The 20,845-nt window shown below is 40.6% G+C and overlaps 1 protein-coding gene across 1 annotated transcript; it reads left to right on the plus strand.

Annotated features, from left to right (window-relative positions):
- The first annotated feature begins 1,528 nt into the window (after positions 1 to 1,528).
- Positions 1,529 to 17,073, plus strand: GPNMB (glycoprotein (transmembrane) nmb). The gene is made up of 11 exons (XM_008937734.1): positions 1,529 to 1,598; positions 6,466 to 6,615; positions 7,321 to 7,464; positions 8,731 to 8,910; positions 9,990 to 10,148; positions 10,610 to 10,918; positions 12,102 to 12,224; positions 12,964 to 13,066; positions 13,930 to 14,135; positions 16,308 to 16,395; positions 16,920 to 17,073. Exons 1-11 carry the CDS (start codon positions 1,529 to 1,531, stop codon positions 17,071 to 17,073), a joined length of 1,686 nt encoding a protein of 561 aa, XP_008935982.1.
- Positions 17,074 to 20,845: the final 3,772 nt, after the last annotated feature.

The following is a 20,845-nucleotide window of genomic DNA, read 5'->3' on the forward strand; positions in this document are numbered from 1 at the left end:
TAGTCAGTCACAGCTTTGACTTTGGTTTATGCTCCCTCTCCTTTCTGCCAAATAATGAGGGCTTAGTTTAAACAAGCCCAGTATCCCTAAGGCGATTGCCTTCACCCTTCCCCTTGGCTGGCAGTAGGAGGGAGGGTGGGTTGCAGCCAGGAGGCTGCTGAATCATGGAGTCTACGTATGCAAGATGCACAGCACTGGACATCAGGGCCTGCGTTATTGAGAGAGTGGCTGGGGCACTCTGGGTAGTGACAATAACTTAGAGAGCTAATAGAAAATGGTAGAAAAGTGGAAGAAACTAAGAACAAACCAAAAAACAATAAGTAGTCACAGTTCTAAAATCTCCTTCCATTGGGCAATCTCCTAATTCTCCTGGCAGTGCCTTAGATTTACAGACTTCCACCTGCCCTACCCAAAATAAAAATGGTTTAGCATTGCCCAAATTACTGGTTTCTGGCTAGCCAGAGTCTGAATTCCCAGTATACTTTGGAACCACTGAAACCACTACTGAACTCCTGTCTTGAGGACTGTATTTGCTTCTATGCCATGTCCTCTCACCAAAGCTTGCTCTTTGCTGCAAACAAAAGCAAGAAACTTTATGAGGCTGCCAGGGCTGCAATGAAATTCAGCTGCTGCACTGCCTGGTGAAGCATGTTGAACCTGAATTTGAACCACTAAGCACAGTGTTTGCCTGCCTGCCTGTATTACCACACTCCTTTTGAGCCGTTGGTTATACTTCCTTATTAGGCTGGGCAGCAAAGTCTTTTTTTCCTTTATCTCTACACACCATGAAGTACATACATTGAAGTACTTGTCTGTGTGTAGGTCATGGCAACTTGTGAGCTAGATATTGACTGGTCATCACTACATATGCTCTGTGTCCTCACTTTAACCATGGGCACATCGTATGTGCAACCACGGTCAAACAGTACATGCACCTGCCCACTAAATGTTAAAATAATGTCTTCGTTAACAGTCAACTCTGATCAGGAGCCAAGTCCAGCGATGTGTTAGAATTGGCCAGTCTCCATTTAATTTATAGTCGTTGCCCAGCATGTGGGGAGAAACACATGGTTAAGTAGTGGTGGGTCCATCAAATGCAGTAAGCTGTTGCAGGAACACTTGCAAATCAGGCTGGGGCAAGAGTTAATTTGGATTTCTGGAAATAAGCGTTCCTAATTTAAAAGCAAATTAAGTACAAAAATTTACCATAGTGCAAAACCAGTATAAAAATGCCTGCAGGGTAAGTGGTGTGGCTCTAAACAGGTCTCTCAGAAATCCCAGGGAATGCTGAAAGCAAAAGGAGTGAGTCATAAGCACATGAGCTGAAAGAAACTGAAGACAAAATCATGCATCTCTGCTTAATTCCATCACATGATGAATCCTGGGGCCCTACATTTAATCGGAGAGCAGAGCAGTGGTGAAACCTCATTCTCAGGTCTCAGCAGGGACCGGAGGAGTTTCCGTCTGCGGGCACCGGGCGCTCCCCGCTGCCCCGCGTGCGCTGAGCCGGCGCAGGGTCTCCGGCAGCATGGGCGTCCTGCGGCACCACCTGGGACTCCTGCTCCTGACCGAAGCGGTGCTGTGCGCTGCCGCCACACGTGAGTGCTCCCTCCGCCTCGTCCTCTCTCCCTGCCTCGTGGGTTGCACGCCCCAGGCCGGCGCAGGGCCGAGCGGTCGCTCCTCGCACGCGCAGCCGTTGCTGGAGCTGTGCTCGGGAACCGGTGGGCGGCAGCTGGTTCCTCCTCAGCCTGGCTCTGGGTAGAAGTGCCACCTGAGCCGCAGAAATGTGCCTAGAGCTGTTCAGTTTTCTGCTCCCTGTGCTCCGCAGTTACGTGGAGCTGAGTGGAGCTAAGCCTTGGATCATTTCAACAAATTTCTAACAGTATTTCCCCAGCTCAAGTGTGGCTAAAAAGGCAGATGGAGACTGGGCTTCTCCCAGTTTGCCCAGCTCAGCTGTGGCACGGAGAGGACAGGTCAGAGGCAGTGGTCCTGACCAGGACACCCAGAACTGTGGATTCCAAACCTCAGAAAGCCCAGCCAAGGAATTAGCTCCTCAAGCCATGCAGAGTAGGCATTGGGCTGGTCCTCTGCTTCTTGCCAGGCTCCCATCTTGACTCAAGTCTTCGGCAGACTGCCTGAGCTCAGAGCTGGGATTCCAGAGCTGGGGTTTTAGGCTCAAATTCCAGCATCTACAGTAAGGAAACTGAAGACCTTAAAAGACGAGGTCTGTCTGAGCATCCATTTAGCCTTGTACCTGTCTCCAGTGGGAAACAGTAATGGATGCATAACTGGGCAAGTGTAGACTGGTATTTACTCAGGATGCTTCCCCACCCTCTGATGATTTATAGAACCAGTACTGCCTCTGTCAGATGCAGAGTTATTGTATTTAACAGTTTTTACTGGACCTTCTTCCATCCGTTCATGCACTTTGCAACCCGTGTAAATTTTTGGCATATGCAACATTTCGCCAGCAAGAAATTTCACACTTTAGCCGTGCCTTACATGAAAAAATACCATTTATATGCTTAGAACCTGTAACCTGCTGGTTTCATTTGATTCTCCTTAACTTTTGTACTTTCAGAAACTGTGTCAAACTGCTTCTTCCTCCATGCTGTTAGTGATTCTTTTTTTTATATTCTCCTCTCTCACCTCTTCTCCAGGCTCAAGATGCAGTCTATTTAACTGTTCCTTTTATGGAAACAATTCTGTCCCCTTGTAGCACCGTCATCACCTCTCTCTGTATTTTTTCAGCTTTTATAACCTGCACGGAACAGACATGATCACACACAGAGTTATACAATGCTATAATGCCATTTTCATCTTCATTCTCTATCTAGCCTTTTCCTAGTTTTTTCAACTACCAATGGACACTGCATTGAAAACTGTAAAGCTACAGGATCTCTTTTCTCAGTGGCAATAGCTAATTTCTGTAGGCAAAGTTATATTTAACTGTGCTGAATTTTGTATCGTTTTATTCTTCAGTCATTGAGTTTCACAGTCCTCTCCTCCATTACTTTAAGACACTATCTTCATCAGATTGAAGAGCTTTGCTGTTTACCAGATTATGAACATTTAAAATTATTTCAGCAATTGAGAAAACTGGCCATTTATTAATAACCTTTGGTTCATGTATCCTAACCAGTTATTTATTCTTGTGAAATCCTGCATTCTTATCCCACGGTAACTTAGTTGCTTTACGTGCATTTAGTGATGTTCCTTATTAAATGCTGTCTGGAACTCAAACAGACTGGAACAAGCAGGTCAGCCTTGTTCCCATGCTCTCTGGCTCCCTCAGCAAAACTTGAATATATTTGTGAGGAATGTGGTCCTTTTATGGCACAGCATATTAATCCACTGTATCTGCTAATTCTGTTCTTCACTGCTGTTTCTACCAGCTTCTCCGGTTTGAACCTCAAACTTTTTGTAATTGTCTAAATCTTACATGGAAGGGTTTTAAGAACTGTCAGCACATTTGCCAAATTTTGTTTCTCAGCCACTGAAGCAATTTTAAGCAAGATTTTACAAGCTATGTTTATTAGGTCATTTATCTCACTTTTCAGTAACGTCCACACTTTTTGAGCCATCCTATCCAGATGATTTCTTCATTTTGTTGATTTGTTCTATATTATTATGTGTGCCAGTACTTCATTTTGAGATAGATTCTCCATCACTGTGAAGAAAAATTCTAGAACAGAAACCTCTTATGGTCCTCCTTTGTGAATGAAAATGTAAACTAACGTATTTGACTTTTATGCTACTCCTTTACCTTCCCTGAATGCTTCTTTTGTATAGCTATCATCTTTTGGCCCTACAGACTTGCTGACATGCTTTCCGCTACTTCTGTATTTGAAAAAAACCAAAAAATTAATTAGTAGTTTTTATGTTTTTGCAAGTTGTTCCTCAAATTATTTTTTGTCCTGCTTTATTACATTCCTACATGTAACTTTAGAAAGTTTACATTATTTTCTTAACTCTTCTTAACTTGGCCACAACATCAGCCTTTTTTCTTCTAATACACTTTCATCCTCTTTAGCTGGGTCATCTTTTTATTGCTGTTGTTCTAGCATTGGCTTTTGTTCTCTCTTTCATGGCTAACACAGTATCACAGGAAATGCTGAACTTCTTGCTTTTGCTACAGAAGGAGAAAGTGTATCAGAGTATAAGATCTTTTCTCCTACAATCACCTCACCAAACCCATTACAGTAATCATTTCCTTGGAGTGTCGTATTTTGAACAGAATTGCTCTAATTTTGGTTGTGACCAACATCTGTTCCAGAGTGTTTTTCTTTGTTAAAGAAGAAATACATTAGAGCTTTTTGTTCCTTTAAGTTCAGCAACTGAAAATCCTCAGCTCCATGTGTTATAGAAAATAGTGCTGAAGTCTTTGCTCCTCTGAAAAAAAAGTCTTGGTCTTGTCCTGGAGCTTGTGAAATATTTTATATTTGATTGAAATAAACAAAGCACATCAGGGAGGCAGAGAAATGCCTAAGGAGCTTGTGTTTTAGAAGCAGTGACCACGGTTTTTACCAAAGCTGGACAGGAAAATTACTTCTGAATTAAAGAATTGTTATTGAAAATCCAAAATTAAAAGCATTTATAAAATTAAAAGTGTTCATCCAGCTCTTTTTGATTAATAGAGCATTTGGGGGAAACCCAATGATTGAAATGTTTTGATCTGACAAAATCAAAACATTTTTACTCATTAAATAATTTTTAGATAAAATCAAAGAGAATGGGAAAAAGAAACTATGAAAAAATCCCTAGCCACTTACTTTGAAACAAGATAACATTAATTTAATGACCTAAAATGTAATTGAACTTGATAAGCCTTTGTGAAATACTTTTATCATTGCTAATCAGTTTTTATCCTGAGAAAAGTTTCTAAAGAACATTACCCAACTCTTCTTCTGACCAAGACTGAAAACAATACAGCATATGATACAGGCCACTAAGTAAATAGCAGCCACGATGTTATGCTTTGCTCATATCAAAATATATTAAATCTGCAGGAAAGATTTGATTCAAGTGTTTTAAGTGGGACTGTGGGGAAATCCTGTAGGGCAAAATACCGTGGGAAAACATGTTTTGGAGTGCAAAATCTGTTATTTTCCTTGAACCTTTCAGTCCTCAAGACTGAGGAGAGAGCTAAGGGCTTCAGTTCAGAGTGACTATTGAGGTGGAACTGGCCAAGGGGTGTCCTTCCCAGCAAGCAAAAATCTCACTGGGCAACAAAAGAGCAAGAGACAGCAGCTCCTTCCTCTTCGGTGCTGTTTCTCTGGTTTTCCCTTGCAGTAAAATTAGGAGTCACATGCCCATAAAGACCGTCTTTAGACTGGCTACACCTGCTCTGTATCTCTTCAAAAACCCAGAGAAACTCAGGTGAAGCTGGTTACGTTACAGAACACAGGGCCATTCCTGCCCTTCCTACAGGTCTCTGCATTTGCCTTGAAATCATCCAGCTCTTTGCTGCACTCAGGCAAAGATCTCAGAAGCATTCAGCATCAGCTACCTTTGAAATAAAGCCATGAATAAAGCAGAAATCATAAATCCCTTGATGTTGTGACAGAATGGCACACCCAGCAGTTACCTGATTAACATGACAGAGTTGTTTAAAGCCCCCGGGCTTTTAATGGAACTCTGCCTTTGAGCCTACTTACAAATATAGTTTTATGGCATCCTACAGTGGCTGACGTGTTCCTACATGTTACTTGGATATTTACTTTGCTTTTCATTATGTGTACTTTGTGACAGAAAGAGGGATCCTAGAAGGCCTGGGAAAAGTTTGAGCCCATAATTTGTAGTTATATGAGAAGAAGGAGTTCTGAGCCATTTTAAAGTAACAGGCATGAAGCTAATATGTTTTGTTGCTATGTTATAAACACATGGAATTTACCAGTCAGCTCTAAATTCCTTTTCTGGAAATACCAGCTTCTGTTACAATTGCTTCTGCCCTCTCACCGAAATCACCAGCCAGCTCACCAGAGAAGCTTCACTGGGTCAAAATGAATTCCTGCCATAACCTCCTCTAGAGTACAACTCAGACACAGAGTGAATTTATCCTGTTAGCATCTTACTCATAGATTTATCACCAGGCAAGAACAAAGCAGTCAATAATGAAGCAACCTCTGTACAACTAGCCTGATTTTTGCATGGTTATGTGCATTCATACAGACCATTGCTCTGACACATTCAAAATGTGGTAAACCTTTTTATTCTTTCTCTGGAAAGCTTGCAATAGTGCAAGTATAAAAGTGTCAGTCTGTCAGTGGTGGAATTGTCTTTGTGTTGGTTATAGTTGATGTGTTTATAGCTGTGATGATAAAATTCCATAACTTTCTAGTGGTGAGGTGTTTTCTAATCAGTACAAGAATGTAGGCATAATAAGAAGACTGTTCAGCACCAGAACAATGTGTTTAGAGGGTGGTAGGGAAGCTGCTATTACATTGCACGTTCATTTTTCTCTAGAGTTTCAAGATGTGATGAGCAATGGAAGAACTTCTCCTGTCACATCCTACAAGAATATACGAGGCTGGTCTAGTGACCAGAATGAATGGAATGAAAAGCTTTATCCTTTCTGGGAAGAAGGAGATCCCAGATGGAAGGACTGCTGGAAAGGTGATTGCACATTCATATGCATTTCAAAGACACTGAGAAAATTGGCCAGAAAATCCACCCCATTGAAGAGTGCGGGCACTGTAGTGCTTTCTCAGAGGTGAAATATCTACCAGTGCTGCAAGGATTAGCAGATTAGAGATGATTGGCTTTGATACCATTCCCAGTACACTGTGAGAAAGCAGAAGAGTGAGTCGTTACAGTAAATGCTTTCCCAAGACTCGTTGTCTCGGACATTAATACTTATTAGGAAGATGACCAGGGCCCTAGGACAATCCATTATTTGAAATATCCCTGTGAGGACAGGTAGCTTGAACTGCTACCTCAGTAGAGCATTGTGGGCTTCAGTTTGACAGCTTCACTGAAGACCCTATTTATTATCACCTGGTCTGAGCTGAGGTCTAAAGGCTGTATCCCCAGGGAGCAGCAAAATGTTCTCCTTTGGAATATGTTGACCCCCATGGGTAAAACAAACATATTCTGAGCTCTAAGAAGGAAATGAATGACAGACCAGCAAGTACTGTGGAAGGATATGATGAGTCCCTCTGATTGTTCTAAGTTAGGATTTCAGTAAGAGTGCAAGTGACTGAAGAGCACAAGAGCCCTTGGAAACAGAGGAATCTGTAAAGCATTTCTAATGTAAATAGTGCAAAGCTGCTGCTCTGATGTGTTCTTTACTGCAACGAAGACCACTTCTCTTTTGTACAGGTGGAAGGGTGACAGCCAAACTGGACACTGATAGCCCAGCACTGGTAGGATCTGACGTGACTTTTGTTGTGACTCTTCAGTTTCCCAAGTGCCAGAAAGAGGATAATGATGGCAACGTAATATATGACAGAAACTGTACCCAGGGTAGGTAATAGCCATCCCCCTGCACTGTACACACCTCTGACTGCGGTGCTGGTGGGAACACATCATGAACCTCTGAAAACATCAGAGATGCACCCTAGGAACAACAGCCACGTTGCTTTTAACTCGTGTCTAACCAGTGCCCACCAGTTTCTTTTCTCAGAAGATCACTGTGGTATTTTTACTGTTCTGCACCTGCTGTATATAATGACCAGGTAATTTAAGATTTGCCTTCACTATAAAATTGCCAGCCCAAACCAATGATGTTAATTTGGCTTCCCAAGAAAACTCTCTGCTTTTCAACTCAGTCAGAAAGTTGCACAGTCATACTATTTTCTTCCAAATTTATAAAGCTGTCAGTTTATAAAATTAAGATTTTTTTTAAAAAAAATAGGAATTACAGAACTCATTAACCATCATCTGCATCTTGAAATACCTTCAACAGAGAGTAAATCTCACTTTCACACATTTTAAAAATTAAAAATAAACAGAGAAATAAATAATATAAAAATCAAGCAACATTTTAATCAGAGAATCACCTTTTTTCCATCTCGTTCACCATTACATGAAGCAAAAACCCTACCACAATTCCAGTGTTTGAGGCTGCTGGATCTAGAGTGGAACAGGCTTTCGTACCTTTCTTCCTCTGAATTTACAAACGTACAACAAATTGTTTTACTGATCAAAGTAATTAAAATTTCAAAGCATATCAGTAAATTTTTGGTCAGTCTGAGTTCTGCTTTTAGACTGTCTAATATTTTGTTAACAGTTGATATCTATTCTCTACTTAATATCTGTTCTGCTGTTTGAGGAAGGAAACTTTTTACTATTCAGAAGGGAACTGAAATTCATGCCCAGGTTATTTAGAGATGCCATAAAAAACTCTTCTGACAAAACAAAGTAAGCCACTTCCTCACAGTGCTTCCACTGCTATTTCTACTTAAAATTTTGGATTCTGCTTGCCAGGTGTTCAGGTAGCCCCACTACTCCAGTTGAACAGTAGCATCCTGTGCAGTCAACAGCAAGTCTGGCCCATGAGACAGTAAAATATTCTAATTTTCTAAATAAAACACTGCTAAGCCAGAACAATTTGGTGTTTACTTTAAAAAACAAAGCACAATCCTAGAAAAAATTGTCAGCCTAAAAATATTCCACTTAAGGTGCTGTTTAAGTGCAGTAACTGTGGTAACCTGGAGTGCCTACCTCCTATTTCCTGCCTTTCTGCACATTTCTTAGCTGACCAGGAAGTTGTCCTATTTTTACACCTAGATATTCCAGCTTCCCAGGATCAGCAAGTCTATGTCTACAACTGGACTGAATGGATCGACAGCTGCCACTGGGAAAACTGCACAGGCAACCACAGCCATAATGTATTTCCAGATGGGAGACCTTTCCCTCATTACCCTGGCTGGAGGAGAAGGAACTTTGTCTATGTGTTTCACACGTTTGGTTAGTAATGCAACACATCCCTTGGTTTGGTTGGTGCTGCAAAGCTTATATTCACTCTGTACACTAACTGATTTGTCTAGTATGTTTTATTAAAAGTCTGTGCAAAAAGATTTCACACTCTTGAGTGGAGATCCCAAACTCATTCCTCACTTTCCAAAGAGGCCATGACCTGCTTGTTCTGGAAATTATGGATTACCAGGAGATTCTCTTTAAATCTGCATTCACAGTACTTCCTCCGAAGAAAATTAATTTCCTTTCAGTAGTACTCAAGATTCTGTTCTAGGAAAACAGAGGGTCTGAGCAGGTCAGTCAGATGATTTGTTGGCAGCTCTCTGCCGCTTCAGATTCTTAAACTTGAGACCATAGGGCTGTACATTTTCAAATCAGTTTAACGGTGCAGTACTTCTTGCCCCTGGGGAGGTGAAAACTGCCACTGACTGTGTGGCACTGATCTGGTCACAGATGCTGATTTTCAGTGTTTCCAGCTCCTGAGTATGTAACAGTTGGGCTATTTCTGACCTTGGCTATATACTAAATCTGAATATCCTAAGTCAAATCTGTATTATCATCAGTATCAGCATGAGGAATAATAATAATCGTGTCCCACATTTTACATAGAGGTGATTCTCTTCACCTGCCTCAACCAGCTCTTACAAAGAGAAGTAAATTTATAGGGCTCTAGGGTATGAAGCAGGAGGTATTGTATCTTCTTGCTACACTGAAAGCATACAAACACAAGATCACTTAAAATGCCTAAAAGCTAACACTATCCACTACAAAATCCTAATGACTAAATGTAACGTAATTGCTTTGGAAAGATGTAAATGCCTTGGCAAATTTTTCTTAGATTAGTGTCATTCAGGACATCTTTCTGACACCTTTGAAAAACACAGAAATAATTGGAGTAAACACGTTGTAGAAGTACTCAGTCGTCCAAAAACACCTGCCAGATTACTGAAAGAATTTTAAACTATTCATTTTGATTTAGACAATGCAAAATTCACAGAGATGTTGCTTCTCTTAACTTGCAGCCAGGCTGAAGGGGAAAACATTATCTGTAAGTCCATGTTCTGTTTCAGGTCATTACCACGAAACAACAGGAGGATCTTCAGCAGTGTTTTCAGTCAACACAGCAAATATCACCCTCGGCCAACACACGATGGCGGTAGCCATTTACAGGAGAGGACGCTCGGCATACATTCCAATTGCAAGAGCAAGTGTCGTTTACCTCGTAACAGGTGAGCGTGCTGGAATAAATGGTAATAAAATACTGGGGTATTTGTTGTTTACCTGATAAAAGAATTCAGCACAAGCAGCAGCTGGTAGGAAAAGAAGACACTGGCCTGAGAAAGGCTTTCAATACAAATGTGGTATCTCTGGTAAATTCCCTTGAGAGTAATTTACCTTTTTATCTAGCTCAGTTGTGGCACCTCTACTTTGTAATGAAAAATGATTTACGAGAGGAAATGCAATCTCCACAGATGCCTGTGACTCCTCACTTCTTCCCATACTTTTCTGGGTAACGGTTTCCTACTGACATTCACATCTCAGATCAGTAAATTGAATCAAAGTAGAAACCAATGTAAAAGATATTAATATCTCACATTCTGACTGTTGCTGTTCAGGGACTTTGAAGCTGGTTGCTGTTTGCAGACGGGTATGTATGCTTTATTTATTTGCTTTTTTTTTCCCCCTCCAGACAAAATCCCAATATTTGTGAGTATATTCCAAAAACATGACCGCAACATCTCAGACTCAATTTTTATCAAAGACTCACCGATCACATTTGATGTGAAGATCCATGATCCCAGCTACTATCTTAATAATTCTGCCATCTCCTACAAGTGGAATTTCGGAGATGGAAGCGGCTTATTTGTAGCTAGCAGTTCCACTACATCTCACACCTACACTCTGCAAGGAAACTTCACTCTGAATTTAACTGTCCAAGCCATTATACCTGTACCTTGCAAGCCTGTAACACCCACTGTGCCACTGCCCACCTCAGCAGGTAAGAGCTTATCATACAGCAGTGATATTAGGAGCTATGCTAAAACTCTAAATTCTCATATTTTAAGTTCATAACTTTAGAAGTTCTATTGTCATCAATGAAAGAGCTTCAAGGCTCTGTAAAATCTCTATTAATTGGTTTACAGACAGAATCAATAAGCATAAACTCTTATATGCTTCTATGTTAGGTATCACTTACAGATTTAGCACATCACACGTCCAGTTCTACCACCACAGTAACTACATACAGAGGTCCTCAGGTGAACATGCATTAGATATATATTTGGTTTTATACTTACCTGCACCAGGTCAAGTGGTTTTAGCCTTGCCTACTCAGGGTCATCTTCTGAGGTACAATGTAAATTTTAAGTGAGAAAAAGGTATTTCAGAAAACTTTTATATGGTTTGCATTAACTTCCACACAAAATTAAATGATATTGGATTGAGCTAGATAAAAACTTACTCATATTGCAAAATATGGGATTTCCACATGGCACTATCCCATAATGGCTTTTCCACTTTAAAGTTATGCACTGTCATATTTCAGAATAATTTTCATTATGCTCAGCACTGGTTTATCATCTCAGAGTGTTTTAAGGTTCACAAAGGGTCTGTAGTTTCAGCCTGATTATTTATCTACTACTACTATTAAATTGTAAATGTGGTTATATTTTTCAAATTCCAGAATTTTAATATGTGCTTTTACCAAAATGTTGAGTGAGAATGAAAAATGAAAGGAAAGATATCACTTTCATCACTTCCCTACTTCATTTTTCCACCAGCTGTAATGTAGACCAATGGGAAAATACCTGCTTTTAATGAGAGGATTTTAAACCTTTTATTGGCCTTTGGATTTTTTTCTATAATTGATTTGGGAATTTTTAAAAAGTGTCTAATTATATCAAACCTTGCAGTCTCACTTTTATTTCACAGACATGGGTGACTAACAAAGGTGGCTTTTGGAGTGAGGCTACCCAGGCCGCTCCAGGGTTCTACAACTGGGCATGACTGTTTTCCTTAGGGCTTATTACCATAATCCCACACAGGTACATACATGACTGCGCAGCCACAAAGTCACTGGTGACCTATGTAGTGAAAGCAGTTGAGACATATGGCCATGTTGAGAATACCTCTAGGCAGAACTTGTTCTAAATTTCTCTATTCTTTTTCTGTCAACTGAACAGTAACAACTGAAGCATCTTCTAATGCAGACTCTTCTGACACTGTTGAGACAATGGAAGACAATCCAGATGGAGGCTGCCATATTTATAGAAATGGATACTACAGAAGTGATATCTCTGTTGTAGGTAAGGACATGGATCAACACCCAAACAGAGGAATGGGGTCAATAATGTACAACAATGTCTCATAGAGATAATGCTTATTGAGGCTCCCTTTTATCAAAATATGTGAGACTCACAATAAGATCCTTCTCTTGGACCTAGCTGACATTTTTAAAGATTAATGTATAGACAACTAACTGGCTGACTGTGGTTTCTCTGTGTGCTCTGCCAGGACCTAATCACAGAGGTTATGGCCCCTTGGTTTCAGACATATGAGGCTGGGCTGTGGTTTTGGACCTGCTGATGGCTGCCTCCATGCTATATGTGGTGTTCCTATATGTATTATGGGCTGGAAAATAGCTGGTGGAGATGTGCACCATATCTCTGCTTTCTATATCATCAGCTTCTGGCTCTGCCACACCTGAAGCTTACTGGCCTTGAGGGTTGGCTCACATAAGGTTGAATTGACTTTGACACACAGAGAAATCATGGGTAGTGGGACAGGGAAGTGATTTAGGAAAATAAATAAGTTAATAATAATAATAATAGAAAAATAAAGCAGAGCAGAAAGGAGCAGCCTCACAGGGAGAGCGCTGGAACATTCCTCAGCTTTCAAACCCTTCAAGAGGAGTGCTAAGGGAGGTAGGAAGTTATGGAAAACAGGACCTGAACTGAACATCAGCCAAACACGTGAGGTTCTGTACACATAGACTTCAGAGCCTGTCATGTGTGTCCTACCGTTGACATCTGTTTCCTCTCCCAGAGGGAATCCTTGAGGTTAATATTATTCAGATGATGAACATCCAGATGACAGAAAGTCAAGCTGGAAACTCACTGGTTGACTTTGTTGTTACCTGCCAAAGGAGGTAAGTGTGTGAATGAAACTGTCAATATTCCCTCTCTAAAAATAATTACATGCTGGAATGCTGTCTGCACTTAGATGCGGCTGCAAGAACAAAAGTTGGGAACTGCAGTGTTTCTAGGTCTTGACTAGAACTAAAGATAATGCAAGTCTCATCTGTAAACTACAGCAACAGAGGTTATTGCCAGGCTCTTAGGATTCAGAAAAAAATGTCAAGCCTTCGTAAAAATAAGAGAACTAGATAGTAAGGAGAAACAATTTTGTATTTTTCTGGCCAAGACAAGATTTCAGCACTTACTGTAAGATGGGAAGCAGTTCTGCCGAAATTGGAAGGAAACTCTTTCTCTTTGGCCATGATTTTTTGACACTTAGAATAAATGCAGTTTCTTGGACAGGAAAACATTGCTGTAATATTCCTAGCTCCTAGAAGGGGATTAGAGTTGAGAGGACTGAGAAATACAAGAATCGTCTTGGTAATGCAACTTGAAAACAATTAACCTCTCTTAAGTTAGTGTTTACTTTTTTTGGCACGTGATTCTACATATTAAGAATCTGCATTCTTTGCTTGATGGTGTGCACTAAAGGTAACAGACTTTATAAGCTGATTTGAGGCAAGTAATTCTGTCTTTGCCATAAGACGTTAAATAATATGTAAAACAAGCACATTTGTATAGATTGTATATATACATTTTTATAAAATCTATGTGTATATAAAATGTATATGAAACACATATATAATGTATTTATAAAACACTCTTAAATCACTACAGTGCCACTGATTTCACTGAACAGCCACCAGCGCAATGTGCCTACGAACCGGGCTAGCAGGACTCCACAGATGCAATGTGTTCTCTCTTCCTCTCCCAGTCTCCCCACAGATGTCTGCACAGTAGTGTCTGACCCCACGTGCCAGGTATCCAAGAGTGTGGTATGTGACCCTATCACTGTCACTGAGGAATGCTTACTCACCATCAGGAGAGCTTTTGAGGAACCTGGAACGTACTGTATAAACATCACCCTGGGGGATGACACAAGCCAAGCCCTCGCCAGCGCGCTGATTTCTGTCAGTGCAGGTGAGTCCACACAGAGCAGACGCAGGTCACCTGTGAGCAGCTGCTCCCTGAGGTCGCTCCCCTGCAGGGGGGAGAGCAGGGCAGTTTGTGGGGAGGTTTCATGATGCCTGGAGGCCTCAGCTAAGACCGTGTCAGCTTGTCTCGGAGTCTGTGCACATAGACGGTTTTTCCCTCCAGGAATTTTAGATGTTAGAAGTTGGTTTGATTTATGTTTACGATCCAATGAGTACAGTAATTACACAAACACTTCAGTATGACAGGAATACTAACAGTTCTTAAGCCACAATGTGTTTTTCCACAAAAAACTGTTGGGCGAAAAAGCAGGTGGGGGACATGCCAGGCAGCCTACTCCACACATGGAGAAATAGGAGAAACAAAGAAGAATTCAGCTCACTTGAGACAGAGTCAAGAACTACAGCTGAGCTGGTTGCCCCATGCCCTCTTTGTAGCCCACTGACCTTGACCAAGTTTCTATTTTTACATGAGGATGAGATGAATCAGCTTCTGGAAAGGTCTGTGTAACATTCATTGACTACAGAGCCTGCCCACGGTAACTATTTCAGAACAGGAGGTTTACCTTTGGTTGAATGATTGTCACTGTCTTGCTCGTGGTTATCCAAGCAGACTTTGACAGAACCAGGTATTAAACTTGGCCTCAGTCAGAAGTCGAAATAATCATGCTGTGCCTCTGTTCCCACTCCATTGCCTTCCTGACCTTCCCCTGCAGTATCCTTGTGACTCTTCTGAACTCTTTAATTACTATCAGCCAAGCAACTGACCCTTTGTGGTAATTTGCCACAGTATTTTTGGCTGATTTTATTTAATTTATGTATAAATTTAGCTGTACGGAAGTCTGTTCATAGTGACTAAGGCACAATGCCTGACATGTAAGTGTATTCCAGCTCTGAAAGATGAAAATAAGCATGCAGTAGGATTTTTCAAAACTGTATTCACAGAGGCTAACTATAGACCAACAAAAATGGTCTTCCTAGGTTTCATTTAGAAGGGTAAGCTAAGTTGTACTTTAGGGTTTCTACTATAATCAAAGCAGAATTAGGATCTAAAACTGGTTGCTGCTTTGAGTCACATTCTAGAGGTGCCCATCTAACATTTGCAAACATTTCTTATGTGCACAATTTTCCACTCATTTCAAGAAAAAGCAAATATTTTATGAATTTCCGAAAACCCCATAAATTAGTGTCTGAGTATTTGATGCCTAAACATCCAGTCCTTGAAATCTGGCAGGATTGTGCCTGTATGTAGGCATCACAAAACATCACCTTTAACTTGCTTAAATTGCTGTTGGATAGGTTGCAATCCTATGACTTAGACCTATCCCATCAGTCTGTGTTGCCTTGCAGAATAGTCCAAGGACCTACCTTATTCATCAAATAAGCTAAATCCCTATAAGCCCTGCAAGAATGTTGTGTAAACTAGGAATGAGGTCAAGCCTTCACAAACAATTGTATCAACAAACTGAGACATATATGAGGCATGTGCACCAAGTAAACCCTGATTTGGTATCTTGATTTTCATAGACAGCAATTATAAAATAACAACTGGAAGGGTAAGACAACATGCAGCTCTTGGGTACTTCATTGTGTAAACACTGTTGTTATTATGAGGATCGAAAATGTGTCTCACTGTCAGTAAACTCAATAAAGGTACAGCCTCTGAACTGGAAAATTAGATACTTGACACAAATTTTTAAAAACTACTTGTAATAATTTGGTTGCTTCCATCAGATGCAATGAAAGTAGGAGTAGATGTGAGTGAAATGGTTGATGGCAAATCGGAAGGCAGAGTTCAGTGACAGGCACAGCCCAAAGTTAGTTTCCCAGAATGAGAAAATTAACCTCACCTTGTGGGGTGCCAGCAAGACCCCTTGTTCCATTCTATGCTACAAGGGCAGCCATGTACCTCAGAAACATCTCTTGTGAGAAAACTGGCAAAGCTCAGCTCACACTCTGGTGGAACTGAGAATTAAACTGATTAGGATGTGAAAGCACCACCTCCTGCCAAAGTCACTAACCCCCAGTGCTTAACATATTAGAAGTATTAAGTGTACTTCAATCTGTACAACAATCAAGTAAAAATGATGTTTCTTTAGAAAAATCTATCTCGCTATAAAAATGAGGGTAACTTTTAATCAAATTACTTTCTGAACTCTAGGGTCATCATCAGGAACAACTGAAGGTGTCTTTATCTTCCTTGGTCTGCTGGCAGTGTTTGCAGCCATTGGAGCTTTTGTCCTTTACAAGTAAGTCACTAGTTTCTAGCATTAAAAACAGATCAAGGAACTGTCAAAAACGGAAGTTTAAGTTAACAAGACCAACAACATTATCTATATTTTAATTTCTTTTTTTATTGCTGTTCATAAATATTCCAGCAAATATTCAAGAAAATTAGCTTACTGGCTTAAGCCACAAAATCATTGGAAAATATGCACATTTTGAACACTTTCATAGAAAATTACATTCTGTGCTCATAAGTACAAGTAGTAATACTAGAAAGCCTGGGAACTGCATGTAAGCAGTAGGCAAACTCAAACTGCATGATGTAATTTATAGATGCAGTAAAACCTAACAAACAGAAATTTAATTTAGCTCTAAAACTCTTACAAGATGTGCTGATGAACGTCTGACATATCAAGAATTAATAATCAAGATTCTTCATTAAATAACTGATGAATAAATTCTTGGGGAAAAAGGTGCTGGGCATGCAGGGAAGTAGTTAACATCATTTAAATGTCCTTCAGCAACTAACGTTGCACATTCCTTGCAGGAGACACAAGCAATACAAGCCTATTGAGAGAAGCGCAGGACAAGCAGAGAACAAGGAGGGACTATCTGCTCACTTCACCAATTTCAAAGCTATTTTCTTCCCTAGTAGCACTGAGAGAAATCCTCTGCTGAAAAGCAAACCAGGCATTGTTTAAAACTTTAGTCTAACTCTGACTATTAGATTACGTACAGAACTCCTATCTGAACTGTGCTATGGTGAGGTTTTCTTGTTGTTATAAAAAAAACAGGGGGAAAGGTGGAAGCACATATAGATGGACTGGTAACTTTCAGAGGCTTGGTGCAGTTAGAAATATTAGAATAGTCCTTCATAGAAAACAATGAGGTAGTTTTGAGCATGTGCTGTTCTTGCTTGTAATCTAGGATACACTCTTCTGTATAACTAACACATCCTCCCCCCTTATCTGAGTTTTCTTTCTTCTAGATTAATTACCTGCAAAACTAATCAGATCCATAATTTGGAGGGGGAAAAAAAAAGGTTAAATTGAAAATAATACACAACAACTTGTAAACACTTAGTCTTAGATAGGCAGTCCAGTCCAGCTGCTTACTGCCCTAGCAGGATTCATGCCTTTGTCAGAAAGACAGTCACGGAAAGCAGGCGCATGTTACGTCTGTGGAATGAAATGTCCCATGGCCTATTCCCAGGCACCGGCACCGAACCCCTGACGCTGTCACACTGATCAGGAGGTGCTAGCACAGCCTTGCCCCAGGTGAGCTAGCTCCCCACCAAGCAAACCCTACATTCTGGGAACCACCAAAGGTACTGTTCCCCACTGGGAGTTGGGCAGCAGCCCCCTGTTTTGCAGGGTTCCATACCATGGATGCAGCTCATTACATGCTAGTTGGCCTCAGGGCCAGAAAACAGGGCTGGACACATTTAGCTTCCCCCTGGACATGACTACCAGTGCATGAGTCTCACTACAGACAAGACCACAGACACCAAAGTGACAAGATGAGGCCCATCTACTTGGCTCTCCCTGTTGAAACTTTTACTCTGAGTCCTGTGTAAAATCCTCAGATGCAGTTACTGGTGCTGTCTTTGTCTCCTTTGTTTCTGTTGGTCTCGAGACACTGGACTGGCACCACCACTGGCCGCAGGGCACACACATGCTCCATGTACAAGGGTCAGCAGAATGAAGATTCCAGCAGGAAGGGATAGCATTCAAATCCCTTTTCCCCTTCTCTTCACATTCCTCTCTCTCCTGCTGTAAAGATATATTAATTTCTGCTTGCTCCTCCATCACTCTCTCTTTGACCTCTTAATAAGATAAATCAAAACCCCAGTACAAAAAACCCCACTGTGTTCCAGTTTCTGTTTTTGCATGACACAGCTTAGAAAGTGTAAATTTTAGCAAAATCAATGTGCCTTCCCTTGCTCACTCTAGCTGCAGTTCTGTGTTGAGAAAAAACATGGTGAGGCCTTTCCCAAGTGACCTGGTCTCTAGCCATACATCCTCATCACCCTGCTCTGTGGCGTTTCACAGCACGAGACCAGAAACAAACCGCTGAAGGTTACTGGGTGATGAGGAAAGGAGAGCATCTTATCTGTAGAAGGGAAGAGGTTGCTAACAAGGTTCACTGAGATGACAAAAAAGACAAAAAAATGTTTGATATAGTTCATTTTCCATATGAGCCTTGCTGTTAATATTAAAGGCTATGATTAAAGTGAAAATAATTCTTAACTGGGGCCTGGGCAAACAACCTTACACAACCCATTTCCAAGCACTGAATTCTTTGAAGATCTCTATTTCAATACAATTAGCTTATTTACTGTGACTTGGAACACCTCTGATTCATATTGTTCTCTGTTCCTGAGGTGATATATAAGCATAAATGTATTTTCCTAGTATCTTAGCAGACCTGTCAAATGTTTGTTGGTTGTAACCTGAATCTAGTCTTCACTGCCACTTCCCCAGTGTGCACAGATACCTTTAAATGACTTAAGGATATAAAAAGATCAGGTTCCAACATACCTGTGAGATTAGTTCTCTAGTTCTAAAATTCAACAATCTCTTCTTTTGTTTCCAGGTTCTTCAATTATTTCAAATCTTTTGTGGCCATTTCAGCTACATTATTAAAAGCACCATATTTGCCATTGTTCCATCTTCCTTATATGCAATATCCTATTGTCTAACCATAACTGAGCAACTAAAACTATTCTCTGACTTAAACAGAAAACACATTTCCTACAAAAATTACTGCCTGAATGTTATGTCCTCTGTGATCAGTCAGACTGCTGACAGGAAGGGATGTAATCTGTATTTGTTGCTCTAGCTTGAGGCAGGACAGGGCTTTAGTGGAAGGTTTAAGTTGACCTGTAATGCAGCATGAAAAAATTAAATCTGTCACAGCTCTAACACTTAGGATCAGTGATGATGCAGGCTAGCACTGACCTAGGCTATATGCAGAAAGCATCTTGTTTCAGCAAAACAAGTGGTAAGAGCTCAGAGACATCTTAAGCTTTCGCACAATAAACAGCTTTCAGGCATACTTTAAGAACTTGTTTTGTCCTTTAACTTAAGTACACAACATAGCTTGCACAATCTCTCTTTCAATAACATGTCAGAATGTTAAGTGTTTATAATTTGATTTTGCCTTTTCAGCTGTACCTTCCATGTCATATATCTTTACTTTTATACAATGGAATCTGCTGCAGTGACAAATAAACCATCTAATGATTTTAAAGACTACATTTCCTTGGCCTCAGAAAGAGATACTGCCAGATAAGCAACTTGATGAGTTGCCTAATTACTGATTAAAACACTAACTCTAGAAAACAACTGGATTTGCTTTAGTCATAGTTCACTTACGCACACCTGGCACCACCATTGTTTTTCAAGCTGTTTTTGCCATTGCCATTCAAGTGTGCTCAGAGCAATGGCACCACGACCCTCAGAAGCGAGGAGACTTCCTTAACAACTGGCTGACAGCTGAGGGACCCAATTTCAGAACAGATCAGGATACAAATTAGTTTCATGTCCTTCAAAAGCAGGAACAGCTGACAAACAACAGATTTGTGAATGTCAGCAAATGTTACAAGGGAGGTTTCAGATGTCCCCTTTGGAGAAATAACATCAAAGAATGACATCAAACATAAATGTACATCAACTTTAGAATTAACATCTTTTGAAACATGTCATCAAGAGAAATGGGAATATTAGTTGGGTAACAACTTTGTTTAAAAACTGCTTCTAAAAAAATGCAGTATTAATTCAAACTGCTTGTTTTGTTCCTCCTCCGTTTGCTTCTTGAATGCTTTTTATAGCACACTGTTAAAAGACTCTTCAGATGTAAAAGTTTTTCCTTACCAAAAGTATTTCTAAGCTGAAAGGGAGGCCAAAAAACACCAGACCCTGAAGGAATTGTAGAGGAACCAAACTAAACTTTGTGAGAGATGTCCAGACACTGTGGCCTGTTAATATAACTGACCGCCTCCAGCCTTGTACAGCATAGTCAAATTTCGTTTAAACCGAAAGCTTTCATCACTACAGGCGTTTATAATTCAGAAGATTAGGCCTTTTAAGTCTTAATAACTTTTTTTTACCATCATACTCAGTGGGGGAGGAAAAAATAAATCAGTAACTCTGTTATTCTGCTGTCAGTGACAGCGACGTCTCCAGGGGAAGGGATGGAGGGAAAGGTTTCACCACAGTAAATACAAACGCTTGAACTTGTTTTTTAAGCCTCGGCAACATTCTCCATAGCAAAACAAAAAAGACAGCAAGGCTAGCAACCCGCGCCCTTTAAGGCTGCAGGGAAACCCCACGAACGGGAAATACCCTTTCCCAGTAAAAATACATCCGCTCCAAACCCGTTGGAGCTTTTTAGGCCAAACCACAGCCCCCAAGAGGGGGCACCAGACTCGGACCGGGTGCACGATGGGATCCGAAGCACTGCCGGGGCCCC

Source organism: Merops nubicus, unplaced genomic scaffold, assembly GCF_000691845.1.
Source record: "Merops nubicus isolate BGI_N331 unplaced genomic scaffold, ASM69184v1 Scaffold263, whole genome shotgun sequence".
Taxonomy (NCBI): domain Eukaryota; kingdom Metazoa; phylum Chordata; class Aves; order Coraciiformes; family Meropidae; genus Merops; species Merops nubicus.